A 10,858-nucleotide genomic window follows, 5' to 3' on the forward strand; every position below is an offset into this window, starting at 1 on the left:
AAAAATCAACAACAGGTAAATTGGTTTGTAGAGTTAGTATGTAATGTTTTTACTTCTTTCATCATATCATAATTTTTTATTTTTTTTAATTTTAGATATATCTTACAAAGCTTTTTCAGCATACTGCAGAACAAATAGAGGGCCCACTTTTTTTTTTTTAAATAGAGAGTGTGGATCCTGTAGAAAGTAAAATATGAGGAGAGGGAGTGGTGAGAAAAAAAAAATACACTGCATCTATAATTAGTATTTTTGTAGTTAATTAATCTATAAATTGTTAATTGATGATGAAAATTTAGTTAAATTTTTTTTTTAGTATATAACTTTTTTTATATATATTTTTTCGTTATAATGTATAAATATATAATAATTGTAAATAATAAAATGTTCTTTTTTTTAATGATGTTTAGTTTTCAAAAAAAAAAAATTTTCTTTTTTATAAATAAAAATTTGTATCACTTTGTTTGTATATAAAGCTGTGTTTTAGTGTTAAGATTATTTCAAAACACTGTTTTACATATTTTCTGTCATTCTTTGCAATGTAATTTATTTGGTAACTAAAAAACTTTTGCTTAGCTGTTTAATTTTTTATGAGCATATATTTACTATGTAAATTTGAATAAGAAAACTTGCAATCTTTTGCAACCTGAAAAAGAGACTTCAATGGGCTCTAGCACATTCAAATTGGACAGATATAGACTGGTGAAATGTATTGTGGACGGACAAATCCAAATTTCTTGTTTTTGGAACAATGCAACAGATCTATGTGCGCCGAACAGCTACTGAAAAATTTCATCCACAGTGTATACAGCCTACTGTCAAACATGGTGGAGGTTCAGTAATGGTGTGGGGCTGTTTTGCTTTTAATCAGGTTAGTAATCTCGTGAAAATAAATGGAATTCTTGATAAGAAGGGATATCATAAGATATTATGTAGACATGCCGTGCCTTAAGGAAAGCGTCTAATTGGCCACGGGTTCACCATGCAACAGAATAATGACCCAAAACACACAGCTAAATACTGTACAAACTATTTGCAAAAAAAAGGAGCTTGTGGAGAACTCAAAATTATGACATGGTACCCACAATCCCCTAATCTCAACCCAATGGAGTTACTATGGGAACAACTGGATCGTAAGTTAAGAAAATCGTGTCCGACATCAACAACTCATTTGTGGTCAATTTTGCAACGAGTGTGGAAAAAAGCAAAGGGTGGATATTTCGATAATCTCATATATATAGTGCACATATATATATATATATATATATATATATATATATATATATATATATATGTGCACTACTTATATGAGATTATTTATATGTATATTAACTATATTCTCAAAACTACTACACAAAATATACACAATCACATTTAAAATATATGCAACATATCTAGACAACATCCACTTTTAAAAAATAGTAAAAAATGTTTTATTTGTCAACTTTAGGTATAAGTACATACCCTTTAGGTATAAAAATCTTTGTGTCTAACCAAGGATGTATTTGTAAATGTATTGACAAATAAAATGGACACAACTATTTATAAAAAATTTTCATAACAACCTGCGTTTAATGTCAATAATTGTTTCACCAGCTCCAGACATCATCATTCCACCCCCTCTTTGCTGATCATAATTTGCTTCATCAGATGTAAGATGTGATCTGGAAAATGGAATGGAAAATTATGTTAGAAAAATTGTTTAGGTTTTAACAGCATGAAACTTTTTTTTAATATTGTAAAAAATCAAAACTCAATGTTCATTAGACCTTCTATATATTTATACTATTATGCAACTTTTTGTCATTTTTTTAATTATTAACCATCATTATTTTTTTATTTATCAGTTACACCTTTTTTTAAACAAAGATAAGCATAAAGTAATAAATACAATAAATATTACATTTTATACATAGAATTATACATATTACATAGAATTTTATATTTATAAAACTCTATGTAATATGTATAAAACACTATAAAACAATTAAACAATTAAAGGTTGTTTTGTTAAAAGCTCGAGCTATTATAAAATAACATTATTGTGTTACCATTGTTTTATAAAGTTTCTACCATTGAAACATAAAATGCATTTAAAATAAAACATGTTCAAATAGTTTTTTCTGCAAAGATTTGTGTTGATCCTTGTCAGAATTTTTGAAGATGGTAATGTCTAAAAAACAGATGATAATGTTCAAATGGTCTGAAGTGACTTTGATAGTAGGGTTCTTCTCGAGAACCTGTGAAAATGAAAAAAATGTTGTCAATTATAATGGTGTGTTTAATGGTGTGCGAACTGTTCAATAATAATAGCCTTAAAATGTGCCATAAAAAGTTGATGTAGGGTAGAGCAAATAACGCTGGTCATTGAACTTGAATATAGTGTTGAAAGATAGGCATTGATGAGGTAGACTCTTCATGAGTATCGAATCCAAGGAAAACTTCACTGCCTCAATATCTCAGTTATTCTTAGTGTAAAACGCAATATTATCTGGAGAGACAAATGTAAAATCATTTGAGATTGATTTGTGTTGTTCAATGATGCAAAGGTATTGGTTAGCGTTTTTAAAGTATGCTGGTAGTGATTCCAAAAGGGCTTGTACAAGGTGGATAACAAAACAAAATAAATTTTTTTTTGTATTTAAATACCCTACATAATCAATATATTACAAAAATATACAAAAATTTATTGTCTATTTTAATATATATGCTACATACATTTTTCAAAATTATGTCATGTTGGGTCTCAAATGAAGCAAAATCATATACAAATTTCAAAAATAATATTCATTTTATAAAAAAACATAGATAAAAAAAATTATAATCAAAAAATCTTGTTAACTCCCTATTTTTTATTTTTAGTTTAAAAACGTAACTTTTTGTTTACTAAAATCTAAAATAAAAATTTAATTATGAAATGATTAATATTTTTAAAATTTTTATATAGTTTCCCTTCATTTGAGACCCAACATGACATAATTTTGAAAAACTTTTTTTTTAATAATATTAGGGACCTATATAATGTTTGAGGGTCGGTAGCAACCCCTTAAAATATTTTTTATTTAAAAATTTTTTAAATCTAGCATCTTTTTAATTATATACAACATATTCAGGGGGTGCCAGCAGTCATTTTCAGAAAAAGTTGTTTTTAGAACCTTAATATATATATATATATATATATATATATATATATATATATATATATATATATATATATATATATATATATATATATTTATATATTACAAAATATTATATGGACTATCACAATCTGACATGATTTAGTGCAATCGAACATTTGGTTTTTTTTTGTAAAACATAGAAAAGTGGTGTACAACAACATAAGATGGGTTGTATGTAGGTGGTCTACATTAATGATGTTTTAATTCAGCAAAACATCAATTGTTATGTGTAAAGTTGGGTCATGTGGCACAGACCGTTAAGTTTTGTCATCAAGAGCATACTTTGTTTTTTACTTTAGTATTAACCCTTTAAAGATTTTATCTGCCTATTACATTATGCATTATATCGATTAATACAAAGTCTTTTCAAATTTAGTTATTTTTCATTAATACTAATTTCTTCTTTGAAATAATGTTATTTGACCCTTCTTTATGATTAAGAATACAAATATATAGAACACAATGCATTGATATAGATTTTATTGAACATTTATTTTCACTCTTATGAATGTTTTTATGAGTTGTACTAATTATTTAAACTTTTTAGTGATAATTCTTAATTTAGTTTTGCTAATAGCATTTGTTTCTGTCAACTCTTTTGTAACATATGATGTTAATTTTTAGTTTGCTGCTTGATCATGAAGCTTTTTACTTAAAGATGTGGAAGTTGACTGTTAAAGACTGTGGAAGTTGATTTTGCGCAAAAGGTTGTCAAAGAGCATCCAGATCTTTTCTATGAAACTTGTACCACAATAAATGAAATTGGTGGAGTCAAACCTGTGACACACTATGGTAAATCAAAACATAAATATACCACTAATACTTTAATACTAATATGGGCTACTAGATTCTACCCTCTATCAGAGATTATTTTATAATTGTTTCCAATGTGCCATAAATGCAAGCAAGCAGCAGACAATAGATGAGCACATGTTAAAATTTAAAGATCAAAACAGCATGAAACAATACATTAAGAACAAACCCATTAAGTTTTGTGTATATATTAACAAAACTTTCAATACTTTAATAAAAATCCCATACTTTGAATGCTTGAAAATAAAATACTTTGCGCCAAATATAATTAAACATACCTAAACACTTTCACTGATATCTTCAATTTGGTTAAGCTTTGACTAAACTCTATTTATAAATGACTATTTTATCAAAAATTCAAAAACAATTAAAATTCAAAACTTAAAACATTTGAAAATTAAATGCCATTGTGTCAAATATAATTTAACAAACTAAACATCTTGACTGATATCTTCAATTTGGTTAATCTTTAACTAAATTTTATTTACTAAAAATGTCAAAGGTTGTTAAAAGAAAGTAGAACTATAAAGGAAAATCACATAACACTAAGAAGACTCAACAAAGGAGAAATATCTGAATCAAAGGAATATGGCATTCTGAAGCAAACTCTCTGCTTTCTAATATAAGTAAATTCTTTAAAAAAAAATTTATAATAGGTTCTACGTTTTCCTGGAAAAATTTAAATGGGTTTACATACATCATTATGGATTTTGTGCCAATCACTCCACAATTTACAAACTCATTGAAATGACTAAATCAATTAGAAAAAGGTTTATCCTTGGTTCTGCACTGTTTCTTATTTTATTAATGATCCACCAGACAATCTTACATCTAAAGTGGCTCTATTTGTTGAAGACACAACCATATACTCCTGTCTAGACAATAAGACATCACTTTTTGATTGCTTAAACAGGCTGCCAATCTTGAATTTGATCTCTCCTCTGCAACAGCTTTAGATTTGCAGTTCAGTTATTTACTTTTTTATTGATGAATTCAAACAATTTGTTTGAATTCATCAATATATGGATATTACCAATCACAATACTTTGATACCCATATACTGATGAATGATAATATTCCAAGTGAGTCTTCTGCTTTAAGTTTTTTATATTTTCTACATTTTCTCACTTTTCCTATTCCTACAATTCTCTATCTATATAAATCTCTTATATATCCCTGTTGGTTTGGTTCTTCTAAAGATGTAACTTTCTCTTCTTTGACTAAGTCTAAAAAACATATTGTAAATGTAGTTGGGCTCTTTTTGCCAAGCTTAAGTCACTATCCCATTGTTGCATTGTTGCAAATCTCTCATTTCTACAAATACTATGATATAGTATTTGTAGAAAAGAAAGAATTGCAACAATTGTTCGAGCAGCAACAATGATTTTTATTTTTATAAAATAAGTAAATATCATGGTCGCTGCTTAAACAAGCTATCATCTACACTCCTATATCTATCTACTCCCATCAACCAAAACTCATTGCTTGATTCATTTAGCAAAGTCACATTCATTTACTGTATCTGTCCTTTATGCTCTAAAACTTGTATTCATCTAGTTTTTTTTCTCACACATCGATGCTTTAAAACTCTCTCCCACATTCATGTTTTCCTAACTCATACAATTTATTTCATACAAGTTTTTTAAGTCCTCTGTCAACTATTCGCTTTCCTTTTAACAATATTCTTTGTTCTCTGGTGAATCTAACTTAAAGCCTTGTTAGAAGAGAATTAGTTTTTAATATTTAATAATAATGCCCCATTATTATTAAAATTTAATATTTAATAATAATGGGGCTCAAAACAATGGCTATTTATTATTGCAAGAAATCAATGTGTAATGAAGGTTTCAGATGCTTAGTTCAATTATTCTCAGTTCACTAAATCTCTTATCTTATCTCAGACATTAGGCTCTAGAGACATTTGGAAAATCTTCAACAAAGTCATTAGGAAAAGTATATCTAATATTCCATCTCTCATTCATGGGACTGATTTTCGTACCTATCCCAGGGATAAGGCAGAAATATTTGCAAAAAACTTTTCTTCTAATTCGACTCTCAAATCTTATGGCTGATTTCTTCCTTCCATTCCAATTAAACAGGTTAACCCATTGTTTGACATACAAATCACTCCAGCTTCCGTTGCTAAAGTCATATCTCGATCAATCCCTTCTATGGCTAGTGGTCCAGACAACATTCCTGTCATAGTCTTACAAAATTGTTTTCCAAAACTCTCTTTAATTCTCTCTAAACTATTTAATAAGTGCTTTACTGAGTCTTGTTTTCTTGCCTGCTGGAAAATGGGATCTGTTGTTTCAATTTACAAAAACTCCGGTGAACATTCTTTTCGGTAAAATATTCTATCTAATTATTGTCCGATCAGTCTTCTTTCTGTTAATGTCTTTGAGTCTTTGATCAACAAATTTCTCACATTCCATCTTGAGTCAAATAACATGTTGTCAGACAATCAATAGGGTTTTCAATCCTTTCACTCTACGGCTAACTGCTGTGACTAAAAGATTTTATTGTGTATTAGATGGAGGCGGAGAGGCTAGGGCTATTGCAATTGACATATCCAAGGCTTTCGACAAAGTTTGGCATGCTGGTCTTCTCCATAAGGTTGTTTCATATGGTGTATCTGGGAAAGTATTTGAGATTATCAAATTGATTCTTTTTAATCACTTTCTTAAAGTTATCCTTAAAGGCCATCACTATTTATTATTTTGAGTAACTTCTGGGATACCTCAAGGTTCTATCCTTGGTCTTGTTTTTTTTGTATCTACATTAATGATCATCCCGACAACCATACATCTAAAGTAGCTCTTTTTGCTGATGAATCATATTCTTGACAAAAAGTCTTCTCTTTTTGATCGCTTTAGACAGCAATCACTTCTGTAAAAAATTAGGGCTCACAGTGGCTTGTAAATTTTAACTTCAACCAAACTCAGTTATTTACTGCAATATCGCAATAAAACAACTACCGCTGTACATTTCTATATTAATAAATGGCAACCCTTATACTGAGTCCTATTCTTTACGACTACTTGGATTATTGTTTACTACTGACCTTTCATGGAAACCATATATACAATCAATTGCTAAATTAGCATCTGCTATAGTTGCTTCTCATTATCATGCTCGCCATTTTCTCTCTCCTGATTCCATTCTCTACCTCTACAAATCTTTTATTCCTCTCTGAATGGAATACTGTTGTCATATTTGGGTTGGTTCTTCTAATGATGCTCTTTCTCTTCTAGACAAGATCCAAAAATGCATTGTATACATAGTTGGATTCACTTTATCTGCTAAGCTTGAGCTTCTTTCACATCATCGTAAAGTTGCATCTCTTTCTCCTTTCTACATATACTATCACGGTTGCTGCTAAAAGAACTATCATCTCTAGTTCCATTAACTAAATCTCATTTCGGCTTGACTCGTCATTCAGCTAAGTCTCATTCTTTTACTGTATCTGTCTCTACATCCTCTAAAAACTTTTATTTGTCTAGCTTTTTTCTCCGCACTTTAGAACTCTTTCCCATCGCCATGCTTTCCTGATTCATGAAACCTTCAACTTTTTAAGTCTTCTGTCAACCATTTCCTTGCTCTATAACTCTATTATTTTTTTCTAGTTACTCCCAACTTAATAGTGGTTGCTTGCAGTGTTGTGAATCAAAAAATATGTATAATGACTTATTAATAATTAAATAAAAATATATTTATGCAATCATTAAGTTGCAAGACAAATAAATTTGTGTTATACTTTTAATTGAATATTTGTGTAAAGCTTTCTCAATTTATTTAAAAATAATATTCAAACAAAAGGATCCAGGAAAATATAAATATCCCACTTCACCCTAGCCCTTAAGCAACACTCAAAGTTCCATTTCTAATTTATTTTTTAGAGAAAAATTTGTGCTATAAAAAATTTTGCATTAGATATAACAGCATTAAAACAAAGCAATAAGAAATTTTAGACAAATTCCAATTGCAAATCTAAAACAATATAACTACTGTCTTAATCTACCTTGTAATAATTAAAAAGAAAAAATTCTGAAACATTAATAATAAAAAAAAATCGTAAATTAAAAAAATATCAACAACCAAAAAATATCCTAAATCACTTCCTATATTTATAATTATACATAACATCTTTGTTGAATTAATAATATAATATTAATTAATACTAATTAATTAACAATTATAAAAGATATGAAACAAAAATCTTGTAAACTTACTGAAGATTATAACTGGCAATTACCTTATAAATTTTGATTAAACTAACTAAAGTGTAGCTATGCTATGAACAAAACAAAATGCCATACAACTATCTGCATTTTAATTATCAGTCACTTTTTTTTTTTTCTTCTTGTTGATATAAATAATAATTTATTTATAACTAAATAGATTTAAAAAAAACAAAAAACATTCACCTTAAATACTGGATCTCTGCTAGCTTAACTTGCAATTGTGCTTCTTTTGTGCCGGCACGTTTTTTAAACAAATCCAAAACAACACGATATCTATCAAAAATTTTGCAACCCAATGCTGATTGAAGTTCTTTTATTTGTTGTGATGTGAGTTTTCCAGTGTTAATGAACACTGCTGTAATTTCTTCAGATTCAACAAGCTTTTTAACATGATCAGATATCTCATTCAATTTCCCTGAACCAAAAAACATTTTTGGATTATCCTCATGTATAGATTCAATACAAGTGGAATTTACTTTCCAATGTTCAATGCTATTTATAAGTGCCTCAGCTTCTTCAAGTCGACTTTCACATAGTTTTGTTAAATGTCTGTGTTTGCCCCATTTAAAATTTGGTTGTATTATGTGAACACGTTCTTTTTCGTCAACTTCTGATAAATTATTTGCATGCTGGTATGCAAGTTTAACATTCAATGATTTCTCATCAGTTGAAGTTTCAAAAGCATTGTAAATAAATGGACTCTCCTTTTTAAGCTTAAAATCATTCTTTGATGCATTTAAGATATCTTTATTGCTTTTTTTAAGATTAGGGTGAAACACTGAAATAGATTTTTTGAAATTAACTGTTCTAACAATTTGATTCCATTTTTTATACATTTTACTTTGGTATTATTATTTATTATTTATTTTCCTAAATTTAACAATTAAATCAGCTTAATTAACAAACTAAAAAATAATATAGTTACAAATAATTTTTTTTAATTTTTGTTTTAGGTCCCCCATAAAATCTATACGATCTTGTCACAGAGCACCACAGAAGAAAATTTAAATAGGACGTTCATGCCTCTTTCCTTACCAATGGCACTAAATATGTCCAGAGCTTGCTTTGAACCCCAAATTTCTTGTTTATAAAACAAGCGCTCTAACCGCTGTGCCAGGGCTGCACTTGCTATATTATATATATTCATGTTATTTTTAAAAAAGCAATAATTCAACATAATCAACAATCATTTAATCAGTAAAAAAAATTAATTCTTTTTACTTTTTTTTTTCTTCATACTCTTGTAATTCTTTATTTATAACAAGAACTTGGTTTTGATTTTTTGTTTAAATTTAAATGTTTTTTATTTTTCATTTTTTAACTTATTCTTTAATCTTTGTACTCAAAAAAAATTTTATAAGTTAAACAGTTCGCTGGTCCCACTTTGACACCATTCCCACTTTGTTTGTTGTTTATTTTATTAGGAAGTCACTTCAATGACTAGTTTTTAATGTTATAAGAAATACAAATCCTGATATTGTAAAACTATAATTAAATGTGTAACAATTTCAACTTTATCATTAAATAAATGCTTAAAAAAACTAATAAAAACCAATGTAATATTTATTTTTAGTCAAAACTACATTTTGCAATTCTCAATAAATTTTTAAAGTAAACATCAACATAAAGAAACATTAGCAAAAATACACATTTGTTTAGAAAAACTTTGTATAAAAAGCTATACTTATTTATTAATATTGGTTTTCAGAAACATATAATAATTTATCATATTGCATATCAATTTTAAATGTAAATCAAGCTTAATTTCCCTATGTACCCATTTATAGTCCATATGTATTATCCATATGTCATTTGTCCTGAAAACTGTAAAAACTAAAGCATAACACTGATTATCACATTTTACATTTAATATTTTTTGATACATATATATATGCATACATACATACATACATACATACATACATACATACATACATACATACATACATACATACATACATACATACATACATACATACATACATACATACATACATACATACATACATACATACATACATACATACATACATACATACATACATACATACATACATACATACATACATACATACATACATACATACATACATACATACATACATACATACATACATACATACATACATACATACATACATACATACATACATACATACATACATACATACATACATACATACATACATACATACATACATACATACATACATACATACATACATACATACATACATACATACATACATACATACATACATACATACATACATACATACATACATACATACATACATACATACATACATACATACATACATACATACATACATACATACATACATACATACATACATACATACATACATACATACATACATACATACATACATACATACATACATACATACATACATACATACATACATACATACATACATACATACATACATACATACATACATACATACATACATACATACATACATACATACATACATACATACATGCATACATACATACACACATACATACATAAATACATACATACATACATACATACATACATACATACATACATACATACATACATACATACATACATACATACATAAATAAATA

At 27.6% G+C, this 10,858-nt stretch overlaps 1 protein-coding gene across 2 annotated transcripts in view; it reads right to left on the minus strand.

Annotated features, from left to right (window-relative positions):
* LOC100211473 (putative GTP-binding protein 6) overlaps window positions 1-9,505 on the minus strand; it is an 85,894-nt gene extending 76,389 nt beyond the window's left edge. For both annotated transcript variants that reach the window (XM_065797912.1, XM_065797913.1), the window contains exons 1-2: window positions 8,420-9,505; window positions 1,563-1,661 (exon numbers count right to left, since the gene is read on the minus strand). In XM_065797912.1, coding sequence (XP_065653984.1) covers window positions 1,563-1,661; window positions 8,420-9,072 — 752 coding nt within the window. In that variant the 5' untranslated portion in view covers window positions 9,073-9,505. The remainder of the gene's footprint in view (window positions 1-1,562; window positions 1,662-8,419) is intronic.
* Between the last annotated feature and the right edge of the window lie 1,353 nt (window positions 9,506-10,858).

This window comes from Hydra vulgaris, chromosome 05 (assembly GCF_038396675.1).
Source record: "Hydra vulgaris chromosome 05, alternate assembly HydraT2T_AEP".
Classification (NCBI taxonomy): Eukaryota; Metazoa; Cnidaria; class Hydrozoa; order Anthoathecata; family Hydridae; genus Hydra; species Hydra vulgaris.